We start from the raw sequence: 25,935 nt of genomic DNA on the forward strand, positions 1-25,935 counted from the left end.
GTATCTGCCTCCACCACCATCACCAGCAGCCCATTCCACGCACTCACCACTCTCTGCATAAAAAAATTACCCCTGACATCTCCTCTGTACCTACTTCCAAGCACCTTAAAACTGTGCCCTCTCCTGTTAGCCATTTCAGCCCTGGGAAAAAGCCTCTGACTATCCACACGATCAACGCCTCTCATCATCTTATACACCTCTATCAGGTCACCTCTCATCCTCTGTCGCTGCAAGGAGAAAAAGCCAAGCTCACTCAGTCTACTCTCATAAGGCATGCTCCCCAATCCAGGCAACATCCTTGTAAACCTCCTCTGCACCTTTTCTAGAATTTCCACGTCCTTCGAGGTGACCAGAACTGAGAACAGTACTCCAAATGGGGTCTGACCAGGGTCCTATACACCTGCAACATTACCTCTCGGCTCTGAGATTCAATCCCACGATTGATGAAGGCCAATGCACCATATGCCTTGTTAACCACAGGGTCAAACTGAGGAGCAGCTTTGAGTGTCCTAGGGACTCGGACCCCAAGATCCCTCTGATCCTCCACACTGCCAAGAGTCTTACTATTAATACCATATTCTACCATCATATTTGACCTACCAACATGAACCACCTCACACTTTACTGGTTGAACTCCATCTGCCACTTCTCAGCCCAGTTTTGCATCCTATCAATGTCCTGCTGTAACCTCTGACAGCCCCCCACACTATCCATAACACTCCCAACCTTTGTGTCATCAGCAAATTTAATAACCCATCCCTCCACTTCCTCATCCAGGTCATTTATAAAGATCACGAAGGGTAAGGGTTCCAGAACAGATCCCTGAGGCACACCACTGGTCACCGACCTCCATGCAGAATATGACCCGTCTACAACCACTCTTTGCCTTCTGTGGGCAAGCCAGTTCTGGATTCACAAAGCAATGTCACCTTGGATCCCATGCCTCCTTACGCTCTCAATAAGCATGGGGTACCTTCCAAAAGGCACATCTCAACTGGAAACTCTCTTGTGTGCAGTTTAAATTCCTTTGTGCGCTGTTAGCAACAGGTGTGTGCATGTACACACCTTAGAGGGAACACTGCACGTGAAAACCTACAAACTCCTTACAGACAGCAGTGGGAATTGCACCTGGTTTGTTAGTGCTGTAATCGTTCCCTGAACCACTGTGCCACCATAGCCAATCCCAACACCATGAGCTTCCAGTTGAGCTGTGGCCTCTGGAAATCTGGTAGATGCACACCTGCAGTATACTGTAGATCCCAGCTGCAGCCTGTGGCACATCACTCATCACAGCAAACATTCATACCCACCCTCTGGAGTGTGATTTATACTGTACCATGAGGCTGTACTGTTCATTGGGAGCCAGATGCTGGTGGCTGAGATGACGGGCAGCCTGCAGTACTCTGCCAATCCCCTCCATGTGACAGGTCAGGCTGAAACAGTTGTGGGCCAGGATCAGCAGCTCCACAGCTTCAGGACAAGAAAGGAGACACAAATCAGACAGCAATCAAACAAGCATCAGTTCCTTCCATGACTAGGCTTTTCTACAGTTCACTTAGGACATCGCAAAATATCTTGCAGGCAATTAAATACAGTCAGATTCAGATTAGTTTATCATGTGTACATTTACATTAACAACCAGCACACCTAAGGATGTGCTGGAGGCAGCCTGAAGTGACACCACACATGCTGGCATCAGCGTCAACACATCATGCCCACAATGCTCGGCAGAACAACACCGAGACAGGCCGCCTGCAGACCCCCAGTCCTTGTACTCGTATTCTCAGACATTGCGTCTCCTGCCCAGATGCTTCATATACTACCCCTTACCTCTAACTTCCCTCATCCTTGTCTATAAACCCTAACTCCCTGCACTGTCCCCAAAGCCATCCCTATAGACCTAAGCATACTAAATCTGTGTTCGAATTCTGCAGCACCTTCAGCACACGTAATGGCAACCTCAGCCTGGGTTTCTGCTCAGAGCTCTGCAGTCAGCTTCGAACATACCACCTTCTGACCCAGAAATACAGGTGTAACATAGCAATCACATTCAATGGACACCATGCCGGATATTAGTACAGATATTAAAATGGAAATGAATAAAGAGGGAATGGGAGGAGGTTTTCAGGACAAAGACAGAAGCAGAGGAGTGGATCTAATGGCGGGATTTTAAAGAGGGGCACGGTATTTATTAGGAACAGCATGGTAGCGTTGCGAATAGTGTAACACTATTACAGTGCCAGTGACCGGTTTCAATTCCCACTGTGTGCACGTTCTCTCTCCGTGTGGGTTTGCTCCAGTTTCCGCCCCACGTATGGGTTAGGATTAGTCAGTCGTGGGCATGCTCTGTTGGCGTCAGAAGCGTGGCAACACTTGTGAGCTGCCCCCCAGCACGTCCTCAGACTGCGCTGGTCGTTGATGGGTTTGACACATGTAACTGTACGTTTTGATGTATCTGTGACAAATAAAGCAGCCATGGGCCCATGAAATGCAGTGCTGAATCCTAGCCAGGAGGATGATGCAAGTCCAACGTGGGGAATTGGGCCAGGTGACTTTCCCTGCTGTTGGATGTTAACACAGACGTTTACTCTCCACTCAGCAGGATCGGAGTTTAAACAGAACATAGAACATAGGTCAGTACAGGTCCTTCAGCACACGATGTTTGCCAACTTTCTAACCTACTCCAAGATCAATCTAAGCCTTCCCTCCTACATAGCCCTCCATTTTTCTATTATCCATATTTAGGTATATTTAACGTCAGAGAAATATATACAATATACATCCTGAAATTATTTTTCTTCGCAAACATCCACGAAAACAGAGGAGTGCCCCAAAGAATGAATGACAGTTAAATGTTAGAACTCCAAAGCACCCCCCCAGCTCCCCCCACCCAAGCACAAGCAGGAGTAAAGCATTGACCCCCCCCTTCCCACCAGTCCCCTCACAACCCGTGGCAGTGCATTCCACGCACCCACCACTCTCCGTAAAAAAAGAACTTAGATCTGACATCCCCCCTATACTTTCCCCTAATTACTTTAAAATTACATATTAGGCATTTCTGCCCTGAAAAAAAGTCTCTGGCTGTCCGCGCTGTTGGAGCCTCCTATCAATTTGTACACCTCAATCAAGTCACCTCTCATGCGCCTTTGCTCCAGAGCGAAAACACTAGCTCACTCAACTTTTCCTCAGAAGACAAGCTCTTCACATCTAACTCAGGACAAAATTTCTATCACTAAGAGAATTTTCTTTTCTGACCAAAAAACTATGGCCAACAAGAGCTTTGATTGAGGTCTGAGTACAGTTCCCCATGGATTGGATTCAAAGACAAATAATCTGCAATATATGAATGACAGGAAAGACTGTTACTTAGCACAGTCCCTGTACCCTCCAGACCATTACTTCAAGATCACACACACTCTGTGGAACTTCTGAATTTCCAGTAACTTACTGCACTCAAGATCCCCCGCAGAAATGGATGAAATTTTATCCAGCAGCTTCATGCCAACAAGAATCGGATCTTGGCACAGTTTGGCCAGTTGAAGAAAGGCCTCTTTCCCATTACGAGGATTATAGATCTGCATCATTTCTTGTCCTGTGTGCAAAGACAATTAACAGAACAACCATCAAAAGATGTGAACTGCAACCCTCTGCTAAACACAAGAGCTTTTGCAGATGAATCAGAATTACATAGAACATAGAATAGTACAGCACAGTACAGGCCCTTCGGCCCACAATGTTGTGCCGACCCTCAAACCCTGCCTCCCATATAATCACTCATCTTAAATTAGGTTTAATATCACTGGCATATGTCATGAAATTTGTTGTTTTCTGGCAGAAATACATTGCAATACATAATTAAAAACTATAAATACAATAAGATCTATATATACATTACAAAATTAAATAAGTGGTGCAAAAATAGAAAAAAAAGTGAGATAGTGTGCATGGGTTAATTAAATCTGATGGCAGAGGGCATCTGATGCTGGAAATTCAAAGCAATACACACACAAAATGCTGGAAGAACTCAGCAGGTCAGGCAGCATCTATAAACAGTCATTGTTTCAAGCCAAGACCCCTGAAGGCCTAGGGTTAGGACGATAGCTTGAAACATTGACTGTCACAGAAGCTGCCTGATGAGCTGAGTTTCTCCGGTATTTTGCGTGTGATAAAGATCTGTAAATCCAGTGTAAATCTGTAAATGCAGAAACACTGCAAGTCCGAGAGCAGGTCAGGTATGAAAAGTGTTTGTCCAATGCCCAGATCAGAAATCGCAACGGTGCAGTTGGGTGACCGCTTCCCCCCTCTGCTGGGGGACCAACTCAAGATTAAATCAGTTCAGAGGTCCCCAACGCTTGTAGCTGTCAGCATTAAATTGTTTGGTGCTTGATTCGAATCTGAATCTGAGACAACCCTGCTGGAACTGGACGTTCCGACATATTCAGCTTCATTCTGAGGCCAGTACAGCCCAAAGTGAATCAGACATGACAGAAACAATGCTTCTCAGGCTGCTGATTTTCTCTGTCCAGGATTGGGTTCCATCCAGCCCTCTTAAGGTAATGAAGGCAAGTTGATCAACTACACCCCTCCCCACCCCACCCCCTGGGTACCTGCCATCATAACCCTTAGGTGGGTAGTTTGTAAGGTGTTACCCTCCTCCTGCCACCTATGCTCCTAAAGCTGTTTAAAGATTTGAAGATTAAAGTTTAGCTTTATTTGTCACAGGTACATCAAAGCATTGAAACATACAGTGATGCAAACACGAGGAATTCTGCAGATGCTGGAAATTCAAGCAACACACATCAAAGTTGCTGGTGAACACAGCAGGCCAGGCAGCATCTCTAGGAAGAGGTACAGTCGACGTTTCAGGCCGAGTTAGTCCTGACGAAGGGTCTCGGCCTGAAACGTCAACTGTATCTCTTCCTAGAGAAACATACAGTGAAACGTGTTGTTTGCGTCAATGACCAACACAGAGCCAGGATTTGCTGGGGGATGCCCGCAGGTGTTGGAGTGCTTCCCAATACCAATGTAGCACGTCCACAACTCACTAACCCCAATCCGCACGTCTTTGGAGTGTGGGTGGAAACTGAAGCACCCACAGGAAACCCACACGATGACGGAGAGAACATATAAACTCTTTACAGACAGCAGAGCGAACTGAACCCCTATCTTACAGCTGGTGGTGCTGTTAGGTGTGACACTAACTCAGGCGTTGCAAACCTGAGGTCCACGGACCCCTGGGATAATGGTAAAGCTTCCCGCAGTAACTGCTACACTAGCACGCTGCCCACAACTGACGGATGGACTCTAGGTTCTCAATACCATCCTGATTGCACCCGGTCACTATCCCCTCTTAACTTGTGTGGGTGTGTGGCCACACTGTAACTGAAATGCTCCCATGCACATAGCCCTTGTTGCCACACAGCTGGAATTTCCTTTTATATAATGTTACTATAAAGAGCTGCGCAGTTTAAAAAGAGAGAACGCTGCTCCTGGTCCACTTGATGCAGTCAGTGAGAAATTGAAAGAACAGTCCTGTTTCTGTTTGACACTTTGATGCTGTGAATGGAACCAGGATTTAGACCTTTACAGCACCTATGGTATCAGGCTTGAAGATACCTGCAATGAGATTAAGGTTATTTGTCACATATACGTTGAAAAATTCAGTGAAACGTGTCGTTTCTGAAATGAGCAAGCAGTCTTCTGGGAAACCTACAAATGTCACCATGCTACAAATGTTGAAAGGCCAAGTCAGAATGGCTATGTTTCCGATAGTGGGGGAGTCTAGGACCAGAGGGCACAACCTCAGAAGTGTGTCTTTTTAGAACGGAGATGAGGAGGAATTTCTTTAACCAGGGAGTAGTGAAACTGTGGAATTCATTGCCACAGACAGTTGTGGAAGCCAAGCCATTGGGTGTATTTAAAAAGGAGGTTGGGAGGTTCCTGATTAGTAAGGGTGTCAAAGGTTACGGGAAGAAGGAGGGAGAATGGGTTTAGAAGGATAATAAATCAGCCATGATGGAATAGTGAAACAGACTCATTAGGTCCAAAGGCTCAATTTTGCTCCTATGTCTTAAGGTCTTCCAATGCAACACAGCACACTCACAACTCACTAACCGTAACCACACATCTTTGGGGTGTGGAAGGAAACCCACATGGTCACAGGGAAAATGTATAAACTCCTTACAGGCAGTGGCAATCACGTTTGCAGAATTATGCCAATGGACCTAACTGGTGGCGCAGAGGCATCAGTGTTGGACTTCGGGACGAAAAGGTCCCGAGTTCGAATCCAGCCAGCCGGCTCCCCTGCACGCTTTCCATCCGTACTGGGTTATGAGCTGGTGATCTCTTTGGAAACTCACCCGGCAGAAGGCAATGGCAAACCAGTTCTGTAACTTGCCTCGTACGCGGTTCCCCACTACGTCAGAGAGGCGTGGAGGGAAATTGTACACTAACCGGAGAAACTCCGGATGCGATGTGAAAAAAAGTTACATAACGCTCTACAGCGCCAGCGGCCTATGTTCAATTCCTACCACTGTCTGTAAGGAGTTTGTACGTTCTCCCTATAACGGTGTGGGTTTCCCGAAGATGAATGGGTTAGGGTTTGTAAGTGAGGTCTCTAGTGTTTCAGATCTCAGGTCAGTTTTGGAGAAAACACCTGGAGCCTGAGATCACAAGATGCTGCATGAATCGGGTCTCATTGCACCAACGCTGGCACCACCGAACCACGGGCAGCCCTACTCGGTAAATTCCACATAGACACGTTCTGATTCACACAAACAGACTGGGTGTCTGGGGTATCTGTAATTAGGATAAATTTTTCTGTTGTTTATATAAAAAGCCCAAGACACGAAATCAGAAATGATGTCTTCATGCCTGTGAATTCATCAATGTTTTTACTGGTAACTTGATACAGCAACATAGCACGATATCATGATAGTGACCTCAGTGGGTCAGAAGGCTGAAGAACAGATGTGTATATGCATCAGTGCTTGGAGAACACTGTTGTAAAATGAAGACACTCTGACCAACCATGGTGAACTACAAACATGATCTTTGAGAGAGAATCAGAGTCAGAGAGCCAGGGTTACAGCAGCAAGTTGTTTCTGAAAACTCAAGTTCGTCTGCTCATGAATATCAGACAGCTTGGACTCGCCCGTCTATTTATATACGTTTAATTTGTCCCCTTTTTGGAATGCAGTGACTCATGTTGGGATGCTGTTGGAAGAATAACAGCAGATTATTCAAAGACAGCCCATCTCTGAACCTTAGTATCCACCAGGTGAGGCACCTGGGACACAGTCTGGCTGGGCCTGAACTGCTCCTTGGTGACTTTCCAGCAAGAAGCACCCACAGAGCACTCATCGAACACAGAACAGTACAGCACAGAACAGAACAGGCCCTTCGGCCCACAATGTTGTACTGAACCAATCAGTAATCAAATGGTAATCTCCTCTGCCTACACAATGTCCACATTCTTCCATTGTCCTCACATTCATGTGCCCATATAAACATCTCTTAAATACCCCTAATGTATCTGCCTCTTCCACCACCCCAGGGAGCACATTCCAGGCACCTACCACTCTCTGTGTAGAAAAACTTGCCCCGACATCTCCTTTGAAATTCCCCCCCTCACCGTAAATGCCTGTCCTCCAATACTGGACATCTGGAGCAAGAGCCCACCTCTCCCTCTCTAGGGAAACACGTTAAACACAACAGACCCACCAGCAGAAGCAAAGCTGACTCAAAATCAACAGCCCCTAACAAGAAACATTCAGCTGACCCCCCCCCCATTATGATCTTGCACTTTAACATTTAACTGCACTTTCTTAGTAGCTTTTACACTTTAATCCGCCGATTGGTTTAACTTATTCTACCTCAACGTACTGCATAGTCATAGTCATAGTGATGCTTTATTGATCCTGGGGGAAATTGGTTTTCGTTACAGTTGCACCATAAATAATAAATAGTAATAAAACCATAAATAGTTAAATAGTAATATGTAAATTATGCCAGGAAATAAGTCCAGGACCAGCCTATTGGCTCAGGGTGTCTGACCCTCCAAGGGAGGAGTTGTAAAGTTTGATGGCCACAGGCAGGAATGACTTCCTATGACGCTCAGTACTGCATCTCGGTGGAGTGAGTCTCTGGCTGAATGTACTCCTGTGCCCAATACATTATGTAGTGGATGGGAGACATTGACCAAGATGGCATGCAACTTGGACAGCATCCTCTTTTCAGACACCACCGTGAGAGAGTCCAGTTCCATCCCCACAACATCACTGGCCTTACGAATGAGTTTGTTGATTCTGTTGGTGTCTGCTACCCTCAGCCTGCTGCCCCAGCACACAACAGCAAACATGATAGCACTGGCCACCACAGACTCGTATAATGATCTGATCTGTATGAACAGCATGCAAGACAGGCTTTTCACTGTATCTTACATGTGACAATAATAGATGCACAGACTAGATGGGCTGAAGGGCCTGTTTTCGTGTTCTACTGTTCTATGCTTCTGTGACTCTAGTAAACCAATCCAAATACAAGAGATGCTGGAAATTCCAGAGCAACACACACAAAAATGCTGGAGGAACTCAGCAGGCCAGGCAGCATCTATGGAAATGAATAAATAATAATTTTTCAAGTCCGAGACCCTCCTTCGGGACCTGCTGAGTTCCTCCAGCATTGTGTGCTTGAATTCATATTTCCAACATTTGCAATGCTTCATTTTACTTAACGTATTACTGCTTTAACGGTACATAAATAGGAAATAGTTTGAAGTTACCCCTGGAGTTTCTTCAGCAAGGTAAACACTTCAATTAAACTCCTTTTGAAGTCAGGAATCAGATTTAAAAAAAAACAAATGTTATTCATCAAAGTCTGTGCGATGTTTTGGTAAGTCTCAAACATACATTTACTCAGAAAGGGGTTTTGAATCTCCCTGTGATCTTTGAAGTGTTTGTAGAAAGGGAGTTTTGGATAAGCCTCATCTTTGAAAACAAGCAATCATTCACATACATGATAAAATAAATTTCCGTGTGGAAATGGTGAGCATGCTTTGAGAGTCAGGCAAACAAGGGTTTGGTGTGCTCCATATGTTGGAACGTGGAAGGGATCAGAAGGCGGCAGGAAGCCTACTTGGGGGTATATTCAAAGTACATTTATTATCAAAGGAAATGTTGTTGGATGCAGCTGATATATTACTGGGCAGCCCAATTTCACAAGTTTCAATAATGCGAGAAGGAGCCCACTGCAGCCCACCCAGCCTGTGCGTTGCTCCCTGCCACTCTCAGATGCTCAGGCAGCACCTGTGGACAGTCGGCAGGTTTGCAATGCAGTGCAGCAGAAGGACCGAGATCTGGAACGTCACCTGTTCATTTCCCTCCACAGATGCTGCCTAACCCACTGGGTTTCTCTAACAGCCTCAGTTCATCTGACTAGACCAGGGCTTCCCAATCTTTTTCATGCCATGGACCCGTACCATTAACCGAGAGGTCCGTGGATCCCAGGTTGGCAACCCCTGCATTTCCCAGTCCGAAAGAGGTCAGGCAGCTGTAGTGAGGAGAGGACAAGCTAGGGGAGAAAGTAGTTATACAGAGATACAACACGGAAACAGGCTCTTTGGCTCACCAAGTCCACACTGAGCACTGAGCTCACATTTACACTAATCCTGACGTTAACCACATCTCCACATTCCTATCAACTGTCCCACATCCTGGCGCTCACCCACACACTGGGGGCAATGTAGAACAGCCAATTAACCTACTAACTCTCAGGTCTTTAGGACGCTGAAACACGCAACAAAAATCCACGTGGTCACAGGAAGAACGTGCAAACTCCACACACTCACCACTCAAGGTTAGGACTGAATCAGGACTTTGACACTGCGAGGTAGAGGCTTTATTCATTGTGTTTCTACACCTCCCCAATACTAACCCAAGTGGCTACAACTACTGGGCATGCAGAGCACGTGCTTTCTTCTAACAGCCAGCTTCTTGTCTTCACACAACGCCAAGCTGTTTCCATCAGGGTGGAAGTACAGGAACCCACCGTCAGTCATTCAAAAACAGCTCCTTCCCCTCTGCCATCAGATTCCGGAACGATTCATGAACCCATAAACACTACCTCATCATAAATAGTAGAAATTCTGCAGGAAATCTAGACTGACACACACAAAATGCTGGAGGATCTCAGAAAGTTATTCCATTTTTCTCTATTTGTTTTTGCAATTTATAGTAATTTTATGTCTTAGCATGGTACTGCTACTGAAAAACAACACATTTCACGTTGTAAACACAAGAGATTCTGCAGCAACACACAAAATGCTGGAGGAACTCAGCAGGTCAGGCAGCATCTATAGAGGAGAATAAATAATTAACTTTTCGGGCTGAGACCCTTCATCAGGATTGGAAAGGAAGGGGGCCGAAGCTAGAATGGGGGGGGGGGGTGCTGTAAGCGTACAAGCAGGCAGGTGACAGGTGAGACCAGGTGAGGGGGAAGGTAGATGGATGGGAGAAGGGGAGGGGGATAAAATGGAAGCTGGGAGGGGTAGGTGGACAAAGTAAAGGAAGGAGAGATCAGAATGGATGGAGAATGGAGAATTATGGTGACAATGTTAAACAGAAGAGTTTCTGCAGAAGCTCGAAATCCAGAGCATTAGGGTTGTTTCATGTCATCTAAGTTGGTGATACTGATTCTGATCTCAATCCTTTTGTCTTGGGATCAGGCTCTCCCCAGTGATCAGAGATCACACCTGCTCCAGAGGGCACGCTGAACAGGATAACATTTTTCTCTGGGAGTTAGATTACACTATGGAGTTGAAAACTCTGTATGCAGGGAGAACCACTCACCCTGGGTTTCCCACTCACACTGCATGCTGCCCACGTAACCTGTCCCGGTAAACACACGGCTGATAGTCTACCTTTGGATTGTGTTGAAGACAGCAATGCTTGGACCACCTCGTCTGCTACCAGAGCTGCCACTGCCTCTGCCTTCAGCCCTCGCGTGGTGATAAACGCCCGCGCCTTTTTGTAACGGTCAGGCTGCTGTGACGATAACACTTCCCGCAGAACCGTGTTGGAATCTTGTGTTGAGATATCATTGAAGGAAAAGCCAAGCTCCTATAGGGGAGCGAAAATTAAACATCTGACTAAGAACATTTTTGAACTTTAATATATTTTTAAAGGAATTAAGTCATAACTGTTCACTTACAACATGAAATAATCCACTCATAAAGAAACCAACATAAAATTCAAGAAAATGGTTAGACAAGAGCTCTGGTTTACACTCAGTGGCCACTTTATTAGGCACACCTACGCGTGAATGCAAATCTCTAATAGCCGATTATGTGGGAGCAATTCAATGCATAAAAGTATGCAGACGTGGTCAAAAAATTCAGCTGCTGTTTACACAAAACATCAGAATGGGGAAGAAAAATGTGATCTAAGCGACTTTTTCCGTGGAATGATTGTTCGTGCCAGAGGGGGTGGTTTGAGTATCTCAGAAACTGCTGATCTCACAAGTCTCTCGAGTCTACAGAGAATGGTGTGATGAACAAAAAAAACACGCAGTGAGCGGCAGTTCTGTGGGTGAAAGCACCTTGTTAATGAGAGCGGTCAGAGGAGAATGGCCAGACTGGTTCAAGCTGACAGGTAGGTGACAGTAACTCAAATAACCACACGTTACAACAGTGGTGTGCAGAAGAGCATCTCTGAACGCACAACATGTTGAACCTTGAAGTGGATGGGCTACAGCAGCAAAGACCACACTGGGTTCCACACCTGTGCCTAATAAAGGGGCCCACTGAGTATATTTTTTAGCTGCATACGGTTTAAGAACAGTGGGAATAATTGGTAGCAGATTACCACATGAATGATTGTACCTTTGAGAGCTCGAATAAGCTAAGAACCTGGTGGCAGTAACTCTTTCCGTGGCTGCATTCATTAATGAGAACCTGCAGATCATTAACAACCTGGTCTTTAACAACGTTGTCTTCTAGACTCTGAACAGATGATGAACTTATATTGCCAACTGTCAGGAGAAAACAAAAAACGATTGTTTAAAGACGATGCAGCAATAAAGAGTTTCCTGTACAGCCCAGACGTGGAACATTATTACAGTACTCGTGGTATCTATTTAGCTACAATATGCAAAGTGAATGATCAGATCGAATAAAGAAGAACTTTAAAAAAAATTAAGAGGATCAGCACGGTAAGGGAACCTGCCAGCCCAATCACATCCACATGTGATTAATCTATTAACCCTTACATCTTTGGAATGTGGGAGGAAAGCGAAGCGCCTGGAGGAAACCCACATCAGAGGGAGAACATACACAATCTTTACAGACAACAGAGGGAATTGAACCCAGGTCCCTGGCGCTGTAATAGTGTCAAGCTAACTGAACGCCAATCTCCCATACCATAAGCTTCCAGTTTCCACATTAACCTGTGATGTGGCATTAAACTATGCTTCCATGTCATCCAAAAAAACGCACAAAACAGCAGTGTGAAGTACCAACCTCAAATAAATTAGTTATAATCATCTCAGGGATCACTGTTAAATGGAAAGCATCCATTCATGACAAAAGAATGCAATTTAATGTAAATTCAGATTGGAGCCTCTCACAACTTCCTTTATGCTAACAATGTGCTCTTTCGTAACCAACCAAGTACCAAGGTAGCAAATTGCCACAAAAAACACAGCTCACTACTGCCCTTCTGGTCCCGATCCCTCAAAGTCCTTGAAGTACAAAAACCCATGCCTTGAAGGAGACTGTTCAACCCACAATTTACAAGGAACTATCTAATCTAATCCCAGCTGTCATTCATAAATTACATCACGTTGAACACCCATTTAAACAGGAGATTCTGCAGATAATGTAAATTCAGAGGAACAAACACAAAATGCTGGAGGAACTCAGCAGGTCAGGCAGCATCTACGGAGAGGAATAAGCAGTCAACGTTTCAGACTAAGACCTTTAGGAAGGAGGAAAAAGCCAGAGTAAGAGGTGGGGTGGGGCAGTGCGGAGGAGAAAGACTACAAGCTGGCAGATGATAGGTGAAATCAGGTGAGGGGGAAGGTGGGTGTGAGGGGAAGGAGCGATGAACTGAGAAGCTGGAAGAGGTAAAGGGCTGAAGGAGGAGGAAGGAGAGTGGACCATGGGGGAATGGGAGAGAGGAAGGACTCCAGAGGGAGATTATATACAGATGGTGGGGCTCTCCTATGCTTACCGCCCCCGCCTTCTTTGTGATCATGGTCCAAACCTGTGAAGTACTGTTGGAGCTTGGGGCACATTATGAAGTATAAAGCCCTTCTGTATACTGTACAGTACTTTCGCACAGTCCTGCTTTTTCAATGTGGAGCAGAGAGTGAGTCTGTAAGTCTGGCGGGAACGAATGATGTTGGATAGGGCGAGGGTGGAGTGCGGTGAGAGGGGTGTGGGACAGGTGGCAGAGAGGGAGTGCCAGGGGTGGGGGCAGACACACCCAGCCCTGAGACACCGGGTAAGGTCATTTGATTCCAAACAACTGGTTTATTGATCATTACAGAATGTCTCTCTGGTGCTTCCCGCTCCCTCCCCTCTCCCTTCCCCTTTTCCCAACCATGATTCCCCTCTCCCTGCCCCCTTCCCACTCTCAGTCCACAACAGAGATCCATATCAGAATCAGTTTTATCATCACTCATGTCACGAAATTTGTTTTTTTTTGCAGCAGCAGTACAGTGCAATACATAAAATTACTACAGTACTGTGCAAAAGTCTTAGGCACCACAGCTATATACACGTACCGGAGACTTTTGCACAGTACTGTATTTAATTAGAGATACAGTGTGGAATAGGCCATTCCGGCCCTTCGAGCCACCCTGCCCAGCAACCTCCAGCAACCACTGGTTTAACCGTAACACAATCACAGGACAATTTACAATGACCAATTAACTGGCTAACCAGTACGTCTTTGGACAGTGGGACAAAACCAAAGCACCCGGAGAAAACCCGCTCCTTCCACGGGGAGGACGTACAGACACCTTACAGATGATGTCTGAATTGAACTTCGAACTCCAACAACCCGAGCTGACCCCTACACTATCGTGGCACCCAGATCATTAACGGCTCTGCAAAGGGTAAGAAGATGAGGACCCAACTTGATTTTGCTATTTATTTTAAATTCCTCTCAGCTGCCTAAATTTCTAAGTAAACCAAAATCTGTCAACATTGCCAATGTTACTGTAGACCAGCACTTTCTTTCAATCTTCTGGTATTAAGCGAACTCTGGATTGTGCGCAGTAATATAGTGCTGGCTGAATGTTTATACAGCTCCAACTTGTCCTCCCCAATCTTATATCCTATGGCTCAGCCAACGATGGAAAGTAACCCATCTGCTTTTCTGCCAGAAGGGATCGCTCTAAAACGGAGTAACAAGTCCAACTACCCCACCGTCTTTACCCAAAGCCCAAGAATGTTCTTATTTCCTGCACGCTGTGTGAGCACAAAATGAACCAATGCCCTTAAACCTCAGGAGATTCCTTCAAAGTCAGCACTCTCGAACACAACCAGATCTTTGCAAACAGTTATTGACTACCTGTGAAATCATTCACCCAGTGATAATTATTCCCAGCTCAGTGACAGGAATATTACCCTTTAGACGGAGTTACTCTCACAATGATGAACAGTAATTGTACTACTCCCAGTGAGCAGTGTACGGATTAAACTGCATTTAGAATTAAGAATAAATATGGAAAGAGATTTATGGCAGTGCTCCCTGTGTTATCTTTATTATCTCTATAAACTTTACATTTTAAAAGGCTTCTTAGGATGACAAACTTCCAGCACACTGTCCATCTATATAGAACATAGAATAGTACAGCACAGTACAGGCCCTTCGGCCCACAATGTTGTGCCGACCCTCAAACCCTGCCTCCCATATAAGCCCCCACCTTAAATTCCTCCATATACCTGTCTAGTAGTCTCTTAAACTTCATGAGTGTATCTGTCTCCACCACTGACTCAGGCAGTGCATTCCACGCACCAACCACTCTCTGAGTAAAAAACCTTCCTCTAATATCCCCCTTGAACTTCCCACCCCTTACCTTAAAGCCATGTCCTCTTGTATTGAGCAGTGGTGCCCTGGGGAAGAGGTGCTAGCTATTCACTCTATCTATTCCTCTTATTATCTTGTACACCTCTATCATGTCTCCTCTCATCCTCCTTCTCTCCAAAGAGTAAAGCCCTAGATCCCTTAATCTCTGATCATAATGCATACTTTCTAAACCAGGCAGCATCCTGGTAAATCTCCTCTGTACCCTTTCCAATGCTTCCACATCCTTCCTATAGTGAGGCGACCAGAAATGGACAGAGTACTCCAAGTGTGGCCTAACCAGAGTTTTATAGAGCTGCATCATTACATCGCAACTCTCAAACTCTATCCCTCGACTTATGAAAGCCAACACCCCATAAGCTTTCTTAATTACCCTATCTACCTGTGAGGCAACTTTCAGGGATCTGTGGACATGTACCCCCAGATCCCTCTGCTCCTCCACACTACCAAGTATCCTGCCATTTACTTTGTACTCTGCCTTGGAGTTTGTCCTTCCAAAGTGTACCACCTCACACTTCTCCGGGTTGAACTCCATCTGCCACTTCTCAGTCCACTTCTGCATCCTATTAATGTCTCTCTGCAATCTTTGACAATCCTCTACACTATCTACAACACCACCAACCTTTGTGTGGTCTGCCAACTTGCCAAACCACCCTTCTACCCCCACATCCAGGTCGTTAATAAAAATCACGAAAAGTAGAGGTCCCAGAACAGATCCTTGTGGGACACCACTAGTCACAATCCTCCAATCTGAATGTACTCCCTCCACCACCACCCTCTGCCTTCTATATAGAAGAGTACAGCACAGTACAGGCCCTTCAGCCCAAGATGTTGTGCCGACCCTTTAACCTACTCCAAGATCAATCTAACTCTTCCCCCCTATTTCTCTTTCATCCATGAGCCTATCTAAAATGCATTTCCACTGTGGGGAAGAGGCTCTGGCTGTCCACCCTATCTATGCCTCTTATCATCTTGTACATCTCTATCAAGAGTCGATCTGCTGTTCCTCAAGCAGTTTGTTTTCTTTCTCCAAGGACAACCATCCCCAATCTCATGCCTGCCCCTTCACAGATTCTGACACCCCCACAGTAGGTCAGAGAGCTTCCTGAAGAGATTGTAAATGTCCATGAATGCACTGAAACAATTACAAATCGACTTACTGCTTGAGATCCTTTTTCGAGGGTGTCTCGTCTCCCCACTCAAAGCAGCAGCTGTACTCAAGATGGTTTTGATAGCAGGATGGAAATCGGTCGCTTGTGCTTCCCCTGAGGCCAGAGCTCTGCAATGGAGAACTAGTGAAAGATCTTGGTTATAAAATTCAAAATATCTGGAGACTCTACTAGCTTCATGGATGCGTCCTCTATCTAATAAACTTCCAATCAAAACACTAAGGGCTTCTTGCTCCACTGCTTCAAGTCTACAGTTGGAAGCCATGTCCTTGTTTGGAAACCCTTCCAGCTTGAGATATTTCGGCGAGTTCAGAGCAGGCAGCTTTGAGAAGAGAAACTCTTTGGTGGCATCTTCAAAGGTAAGTTCACCACAGACTGAAACCTGCCAAGCAAATCTGGAAGCTGTGGACATCAGCAAAGTCTGCTGACTGATGCGACACAACCAAATCCTTTTCTCTACTTCTTCCAGCTGTTCTAGGAGCAGAGGTGAGCTGCTTGACAGCCAGTGTCCCGCGATGGTCAGGAGCATGCACTTCTCCTGAATAGCCAGGAGCTGTTCTTTGAAAGGTAGTGGTGGTTGGGAGTTAGTGAATGACTTATCCGTAGCCTGGCACAGAAAGAATTCAGAGGCAGCTACATTGGAGATCAAATTATTTTTGAAACAATCATGGCACTTCTTCCAAAAATTTATTCTTGTCTCTTTCCTTTGCCACTGACCACGTTGTTTCAAATTTTGTAATTCCTGAGATACCTGTAAAAAAAGAAATTAAATAATAGGTCCGAACACAATATATTGAAACTTTTTTATGTCGATTCATAGAACACGAATATCTCTGACTATTGTCCACGCACCTATCTATGCAACACACAAAATGCTGGTGCAACTCAGCAGGTCAGGTAGCATCCATGGAGGGGAATAAACAGTCAACGTTTCAGGCTGAGACCCTTCATCAGGACTGGAAAGGAAGGGGGGAAGAAGCCAGAATAAGAAGGTGGGATAGAGGGGGAGGAATACAAACTGGCTGGTGAGAGGTGAGACCAGGTGAGGGGGAAGGGGGGAAGGTGGATAGGTGGATGAAGTAAGAAGCTCGAGAGCAAATGGAAAAGCTGAAGGACAAAGAAGAAAGAATCTGTCAGAAGACCAGGGAAGAGAGCGAAGGAGGAGGGAAACCAGTCCAAGGCGATGGGCAAGTGAAGAGACCAGAAAGGGTAAGAGGGGAGCCACAATGGGGAATGGAAAATTAAAGAAGGAGGGAGGACGGGCAAAATTACTGGAAGTTGGAGAAATCGATGTTCATGTTGGAAGCTTGGAGGCTACCCAGAGACGGAATATGGGGTATTCCTCCACAGACCTGACCATAGTGGCAGTACAGGAGGCCATGGACACGTCGGAATGGGAATGAGAAAACCTGCCTTTTGTCATGGACAGAACAAAAGTACTTGACAAACCGGTTCCCAGACTATTGGGTCTGACCAATGCAGAGGAAACTGCGCCATGAACAGTGGATACTTGTACAGCCCTGAGAGACTTGCAGGTAAAGTGCCACCTTACCTAGAAGGACTGTTGGGGGTCCTCAACGGTGATGAGGAAGGAGGTGTAGCACCCGTCTCCCTTACACGGGTAAGAGCTGTGAGGGAGATCAGTGGGGAAGGATGAGTGGACAAAGGAGTCAGGTAGAGATATCTATGCAAATCCTGTTGGCCGTATTAACCCCATATCCCTCTACTCCTCTCCTATCCACATACCCATGCAAATGCCTTTTCACATTACAATTATATCTGCCTTCACCACCTCCACTAGTTCCATTTCTATTTATGCACACCTTCTGTGTGGAAAACCTAACCTTCAATTATAATAATAATAACTGATTTATCGAGCACTTTTCATACAGATGATGTAGCTCAAAATGCTTTACAATGGGATAAAGAGCAAACATGAAAATAAAATCAAAAATAAAAGTAAAAATAAACATGACATAAGAGAAAAAGATTAAATAAATAGGTTTTGGGCTGGCATTTAAAAGTGTCAACTAAGTCTGCATCCCTTATTGTTTTAGGTATTGGATTCTGCAGTTTAGGAGCATAGTTCAAAAAAGCTGATCTACAAATTATCTTTTGAGGGAGATTGTTTACATCTAAGAGATCGGTGGAAGAAGACCTGGTTTATAAAATGAAAGTGATTCTGTGATGTACTCCAGTTCCAGACCAGTTAAATTTCTTCCCTCTCACAATAAACCTGTGCCCTCTAGTCTAGACTACATGTCCCTGAGGAAAAGATTCGACCATTTGTCCTTTCTATGTCACTCAGAGTCAGTTACATAGCACTAAATTGGACTCATTGGCCCCAAGATGCCTACCTGAGCTACTCCCATCAGCCTGCATTTGGCTCACATGCCTCTCGGGTTTCTGATGCATTTATATGTCCAAGTGTCCTTTGAAATATAATCGTACGCATTTTTACAGTTTCCTCTGGAGGTACTTTCCATACACCACCACCCTCTAGTTTTGGACTCTCCTAGCTTGGGAAAAAGATGACGATTATTCACCTTATCTAAGCTTCTTGTGATTTTATATAACGTTTAAGGTCACCTCTCAGGCTCCCACGCTCCTAGGAAAATTGTCCCAGCCAATCCAGCCTCTCCAGTCGCAGTAACCTCCTTTAAATCTTGCATCTATTCCAGCTTAGTGGTACACTCCCTGCAGCTGGGAACCAGACCTGTACATAAAGGTCCAAATGTGTTCTCACTACTGAACAGTAAATGTATTCCCGAAGTACACACACATCACCATATACTACCCTAAGATTCGTTTTCTTGTGGCCATAGACAGGAGAACAAAAAATATAATAGAATCAATGAAAATTTACACCCAAAGTCAGACAAACAACCAATGTGCAAAAACAAAAAAAGACAAATAATAAATAAATAGGTAGATAGAAAACACTGAGAACGTGAGTTGTAGAGTCCTTGAAAGAGAGTCTGTAGTTTGTGGAAGCAGTTCAGCGTTGAGGTGAGTGAAGTTATCCATTCTGGTTCAGGAGCCTGATGGTTGAAGGGTCCTGAAGGCAGAGCTAAGAAGAGAGCGTGGGCTGGATGGTGGGGGTCCTTGACGACGGTACAGCTACAGCATGACATCCAACTCCTGCCGTCAGTGTCCCGATTAATGGAGGCAAGTGTGCCGAGCACCTTCTTCACCACCCTGTCTACCTCTGCCTCTCCTTTCAGGGAACCGTATCTATACCCCCGGTCTCTGTTCTACAATGCTCTCTGGGACCCTGACATTTACTGTGCAAGTCCTGACATGGTTTAACTTTTCAAAGTGCAGCAGCTCACGTTAGTTAAGCTCCTTCTGCATTCTCTTGCCCACCTCTTCAGTTGATCTAGATCCCATTGTAATCTTAGACAACCCATTCCTCTGACTGCTATAACACCATTGTGGTGTAATCTACAAATTAAAAGAAAACACCAACTTCAGTCTCAAAATTCTATAGACCTCTGTAAAATCACTCCTCAACCTCCTCATATTCCACATCAGTTTATCCAATCTCAGCCTTCCGTTCCAAATGATATCCTGGTGAATCTCTTCTGCACTCTCCTTATTGCCACTTCACCCTTTCTAGCGATGCAGAAATCACAACTGTACATATTGCTCCATCGGGGTCCCAATCTTTTCAATGCCATGGACCACCCCCATTAACCAAGGGGTCCATGGACCCCAGTTTGGCATCTCCTGCTCTAAGTGAAGTCTAACCACTGTTTTGTATAACTGCAACATGATTTCACAACCCTGATACTCAAAGCCCTGGTCTATGACATCCCAGCTTGTACCCCTTTCACCTCCCATCCCACCGTCTTACTCTGGCTTCTACCCCCTTCCTTTCCAGTCCTGCTGAAGTGTTTCAGCCTGAGAAGTTGACTGTTTATTTCCCACCACAGATGCCACCCAACTTGCTGAATTTGTCCAGTATTTTGTGTGTGTTGCTCAAGATTTTTAGCATCTGCAGAACCTCTTGTGATGATCAAACTGGTATTTGCTGGAGTTTTCTATGTATAAAATGTCAAACACGTGTCCAGTAATACAGCAGCGGCTTTCATTGTCCTGAAATACAAGGCTTTCAGTTTATTTCCAGTCTCAGGAGTAAAAACTTCAAATAGCTTCTGTTCTGTCAATACCCTCCACTGAGAAAACAAATTATTATGCAGAGTTTCAACTAAAAATTAGGCATATTTGACCCAATCTATCATGATTACCCGTGACCACAAACAGTGAATTCTGGTTTAGGACCAGTACATTTTGGCTCAATTGAGCGGCTGCCCCAATTAGCCAAAGTTTCATGGAAATAGTTAAAAGATATAAAAAAGATAAACTGAGTTACAAGTATTTAAATGAAATACAGAACAGATTAGAACACTACCAATACCTCTATCGTACTACAAAACTGTGTATTAATTAATAATAGTCATCAATGCAGGAATTCATCTGCCCTGATCATTTGATTGACTGAAAGTAAACAGAATAAGCACGGACACCCAGTGCAGATAACAGACTGCCTTCATACCATGCTATTGACAATTGCATCCTCCAAATCCTCATTTTCATTGTAACATTTAAGATGATTGCCGATGCCTTTTTAATTGCTAACTTGAAGTAGTTCATTTTTACCTCTGGCTATTTCTGGCATCTCCAAGCCTGAATGCTTGAAACCACAGTGAGCAGGACAGTTCGGAATTGTCTTACTGCTTATTTCTTGCCAATTATCAGTGATAAAAATCACTGCTTTTCGGACACAGAACTGACAGTAAAAACGCTGTGTCTAACAGCCACACAAATGCACGCGACTGACACTAGTTAGAAACTCTAGGAGAGGTACAGTTGACGTTTCAGATCCAGACCCTTCGTTAGGACTAACTGAAGAAAGAGCTAGTAAGAGATTTTGATAATCTCTTAAAATCTCTTATTAGCTCTTCCTTCAGTTAGTCCTGATGAAGGGTCTCGGCCTGCAACGTCGACTGTACCTCTTCCTAGAGATGTTGCCTGGCCTGCTGTGTTCACCAGCAACTTTGATGTGTGTTGCTTGAATTTCCAGCATCTGCAGAATTCCTCGTGCTTACTAGTTAGAAACTGTTTGGTAACAGTCTCCTGCCCCAATTTAGCGGCATAGTGTCTCAAATAAACAAAGGGAATCCCAGCTATTTTCTCAATTTCATTTTTGACCTTTAGAGCTGTCCCAAATAAATGGCTGCCCTGATTAAGTGATGGCCCAATTAACAGGAATCCACTGTGTTTATAAATGGAAAACGTCACCTCCTCAACAAGCAAACTGTCCACGGGCAGCCCGGCGAGGTCCACCACTTGTCTCGCGAGAAGGAAGAGTCCCTTTTTCTGCAACTGGTTCAGAATTTTCCCGCACACATACTGTAGAGTTTCAACACTGTAGTCATCGAAGAGTGAGTGATCGATGGAAATGGACGTTTCCTGCAGCAGCTGAGCCAGCCTGCTCAGCTTTTGGAAATCAGGACCTGATAAAGACAGACAAACCTTCGCTTAGAACATAAAATGGTGCAGCATAGGTATGGGCCATTCTTCCCATGATGTTCTGCTGAACTAATTCACCCATTTAGAAATACAGCACAGTAAAAGACCTTTCTGCCCAACGAGCCCGTGCTGCCCAATTACACCTATTAACCTTTGGAATGTTGGAGGAAACCCAAGCGCCCAGAGGAAGGCCACACGGTCACAGAGGGAACGTACAGGGTGGAACTGAACCCCGAGCGCTGATGCTGGGCAAGGTGCAGCATCTGCTTAGCACCCCATGCCCCATCCCGATCAGGGTCAGGTGAACCCATGGGAGCTGGTGGTGGATGGTCATATAAGGAGCCAGTGCATATCACAAGTCCTGGTTATGCGACCACTGACACCAGGCAGACAATCTCTGAAGAGTATTGATAATGGCTGGGGTCACCCGTCTTGTAAAGATACTGCCTAAAAGGTGGCAATGGCAAACTACTTCTGTAGAAAAAATTGCCAAGAACAATCACGGTCATGGAAAGACCTTGTAGCCTATGTCATAGTGAAGGGAATAAGTTACATATTCAAGCTTATTTCGTGGCAGTTTGTAGCATGGGGCCACGGAGGTTATGTCTTTGCTGACCACTGAGATAAGGCTCAATAATGATTAATTGTGTGTTTGATAATTGCTAATAAAGGATTGAAATAAGGAACATATATGTCAATTAAATAAAGTTATTAAGTGATGCAAAAAGAGAGGGGAAAAAATAAAAGAAATAGTGAGACAGTGTTCATGGACTGTTCAGAAATCTGCTGACGAGGGGAGGAAGTTGTTTCTGAAATGCTGAGTGTGTGTTTTCAGGCTCCCGTATCTCTTCCTTGATGGTAGCAATGAGAAGAGGGCATGTCCTAGATGGTGAGGCTCCTTTTCTTACAGATGCTGCCTTTTTGAAGCCCCAGATGGTGAGGGTCTTTTATGACAGATGCCGCCCTTTTGAGGCGTCACTTTTTGAAGGTGTCCTGGATGCTGGGAAGGCTGGTGTCCATGGCAGAGCTGGGCATGTTGTTAGACAACTAGATCTTAGACCAGGACTGGTGGCTTCCAATATAGTGGTTTATATAGTTCAAAAGAAAAGACACTTTTCAGCTTAAATGAAGATGAAAAGTGTCATTTAAATAAAAACTATATAAATTAATAGTTTTTAAAAAATGATATAAATTAATACCAGAATTAGATGCTTAACAAAGTCGATACTATACCTGCTTCAGACAAATTAAATGATACAATTAACAGCGTTTACTTAATCACAAAATGCAATGCTGCACAGATCAATAGTGGGTAACTAGAAGAGGTGCTTTATTTTTCAAGAAGTTACAGAGCGATAGGTACCAGCACAGAAACAGGGCCCTCAGCTCATCTAGTCCATTATTCTGCCTATTCCCATCAACCCGCACTTGGAAATGAGCTCTCCATACACCTTCCATCCGTGTACAGTATTGTGCAGGAGTACAGCATATATATATACATGTTATACATGTCGCATCAACACACCACAGTAAACTGTTAATAGTGTAAATATATACGGCAAATAAAGTTGAACCTTATTCTCAATGTTAGAGCTTCTAAACTGCTTGCACTTTATTCTCCTGCCTTGAGTTGTGACTCTAGAGATTTCTAGAGTCTTTGACTTCTCTCAAAGTTCAAAGTACATATTGTTTACGTCACCATATACAACCCTGAGATTCCTAGCGAATGAAAGGTTAGAAGATAGTGCCAGAGCTGCTTTCATGGGGATGTCGGATCAGCAGATCATTTGCCATTGCTTGCCACTTTCCACAACCCTCTCCCTCTTGACCTTTACACCATGCAATTAAGCAAATGTCTAAGCAGTTAATTTGAGGACAATTCACCACTGCTGGTGTATAAAATCTGGTACCAAATGGAAAAATGCAGTCTAATGAAATCACTCCCTGCTCCCAGATCAGTTTACATCAAAAGGAGCAGGATGGCATATGGTTTGTATTATTTGTAAAAGCTTCCTGAACAGGAAAATTAATTTCATACAGGATAAATCAGAATTGAATCATATGGAAACAATTTTCTTTTGTCATGAATCACACAGGAAGGTGATAGCTTACTCTAACCTCTCTATTCAGCAAGGAGGATATCATTAAATATGTTTTGGATGGTGTGTGATATAACAATACCTCTTATAGAGAGGAAAAAGCCTGCATATTCAGTTTCTGCTGTATGGTAAATTGTGTTGGCTAGATTTATCTTTTGTTTGTTGGTGGAAGAAAAGTTTCCATTTGGAACTTGATAGAAATGTCAACTATCCTACTCTCTGAAAAAACATTTTTATTTAGAACCACAGAACACTACAGCACAAAAAACAGGCCATTTGGCCCTTCTAGTCTGTGCTGAAACATTATTCCGCTAGTTCCATTGACCTGCACCCAGTCCATAACCCTCCAGACCCCATTCATGTATCTATCCAATTTATTCTTAAAACTTAAGAGTGAGTCCGCGTTTACCGCGTCAGATGGCAGCTCGTTCCACACTCCCACCACTCTCTGAGTGAAGAAGTTCCCCCTAAACCTTTCCCCTTTCACCCTAAAGCCACGTCCTCTCGTATTTATCTCTCCTAATCTAAGTGGAAAGAGCCTATTCGCATTTACTCTGTCTATACCCCTCATAATTTTGTAAACCTCCATCAAATCCCCCCTCATTCTTCTATGCTCCAAGGAATAAAGTCCTAACCTGTTCAATCTTTCCTTGTAACTCAACTCCTGAAGACCCGGCAACATCCTAGTAAATCTTCTCTGCACTCTTTCAATCTTACTGATATCCTTCCTATAGTTAGGTGATCAGAACTGCACATAATACTCCAAATTTGGCCTCACCAATGTCTTATACAACCTCACCATAACATCCCAACTCCTATACTCAATAAACAAAACAACAGGAATTCTGCAGATGCTGGAAATTCAAGCAACACACATCAAAGTTGCTGGTGAACGCAGCAGGCCAGGCAGCATCTCTAGGAAGAGGTACAGTCGACGTTTCAGGCCGAGACCCTTCGTCAGGACTCAATACTTTGATTTATGAATGCCAGGATGCCAAAAGCCTTCTTTACAACCCTATCTACCTGTGACACCACTTTCTGGGAATTATGTATCTGAACTCCCAGATCCCTTTGTTCCTCCGCACTCCTGATTTATTTAATTGAGATACTGTGTGGAATAGGCCCTTCTGGCCCTTCGAATCACATGCCCAGCAACGTCCTGCTTAACCCTAGCCAAATGAGGGGAAAATTTACAATGAACAATAAACCTACCAACCAATATGTCTTTAGAGTATGGGAGGAAACCGGAGCACCTGGAGGAAACCCATGCATTCCATGGGGAGCATGTACAGACTCCTTACAGATGGCATTAGAGTTGAACTCTGAACTCCAATGACCCAAGCTGTAATAGCGTCGCACTTGCTACGCTACTGTGGCTGAAAACAAAATAAAACTGCACAGAATACTTCCTAGTAATGAATGGGACAGTCAAAGCTTGCACTTCAATGATATTCTACATAAGTTCTCATGCCTGTTTGAAACTGACACTGCTTCTTGGAGACCCGTTATTAACTGGGTTATTTCATCAATTGGGCTATGACAGGTAATTTAAACTGAAGAAATTGATAACCTCGTTGAGTTGCCTTGGCAGCAACTATCGTGCCTTTACAATGGTAGGGAGGACGGAGTTATATTTGTCTTTTCACATTGTTTGTAATTGATGGGTATCTCAGGAGCTGGTTCACCAGTGGCCGGGATGGCCAACAATAAGGAGCAAAGATCAAGGATAAATTTTATTTGTCATACATGTGTTTACCTCCATCTGTCACGTTGCCCTTTCCCCCATCACTATAGGGCATAGTAGGTTTCAGGAATGATGAGCTGCACAACAGAACTCATGTGGGAAAGCTTTTAAAATGGAAAAGCTGGTGCACTGGGGTGGTTCCATTTGCTCAACCACAGGAAGGATATAAATAAGGTTGAAAGAGTGCAGAGAAGGTTTACAAGGATGTTGCCGGGACTTGAGAAACTCAGTTACAGGGAAAGGTTGAATAGGTTAGGACTTTATACCCTGGAGCGTAGAAGAATGAGGGGAGATTTGAT

The 25,935-nt window shown here is 44.5% G+C and overlaps 1 protein-coding gene across 1 annotated transcript in view; it reads right to left on the minus strand.

Annotated features, from left to right (window-relative positions):
• Window positions 1–25,935, minus strand: part of spg11 (SPG11 vesicle trafficking associated, spatacsin) — a 205,971-nt gene that overhangs the window by 17,605 nt on the left and 162,431 nt on the right. Inside the window, exons 29-34 of the mRNA XM_072278002.1 lie at window positions 21,563–21,777; window positions 16,250–17,009; window positions 11,879–12,027; window positions 10,919–11,117; window positions 3,449–3,592; window positions 1,337–1,470 (exon numbers count right to left, since the gene is read on the minus strand). Coding sequence (XP_072134103.1) covers window positions 1,337–1,470; window positions 3,449–3,592; window positions 10,919–11,117; window positions 11,879–12,027; window positions 16,250–17,009; window positions 21,563–21,777 — 1,601 coding nt within the window. The remainder of the gene's footprint in view (window positions 1–1,336; window positions 1,471–3,448; window positions 3,593–10,918; window positions 11,118–11,878; window positions 12,028–16,249; window positions 17,010–21,562; window positions 21,778–25,935) is intronic.

Source organism: Mobula birostris, chromosome 14 (assembly GCF_030028105.1).
Source record: "Mobula birostris isolate sMobBir1 chromosome 14, sMobBir1.hap1, whole genome shotgun sequence".
NCBI lineage: Eukaryota > Metazoa > Chordata > Chondrichthyes > Myliobatiformes > Myliobatidae > Mobula > Mobula birostris.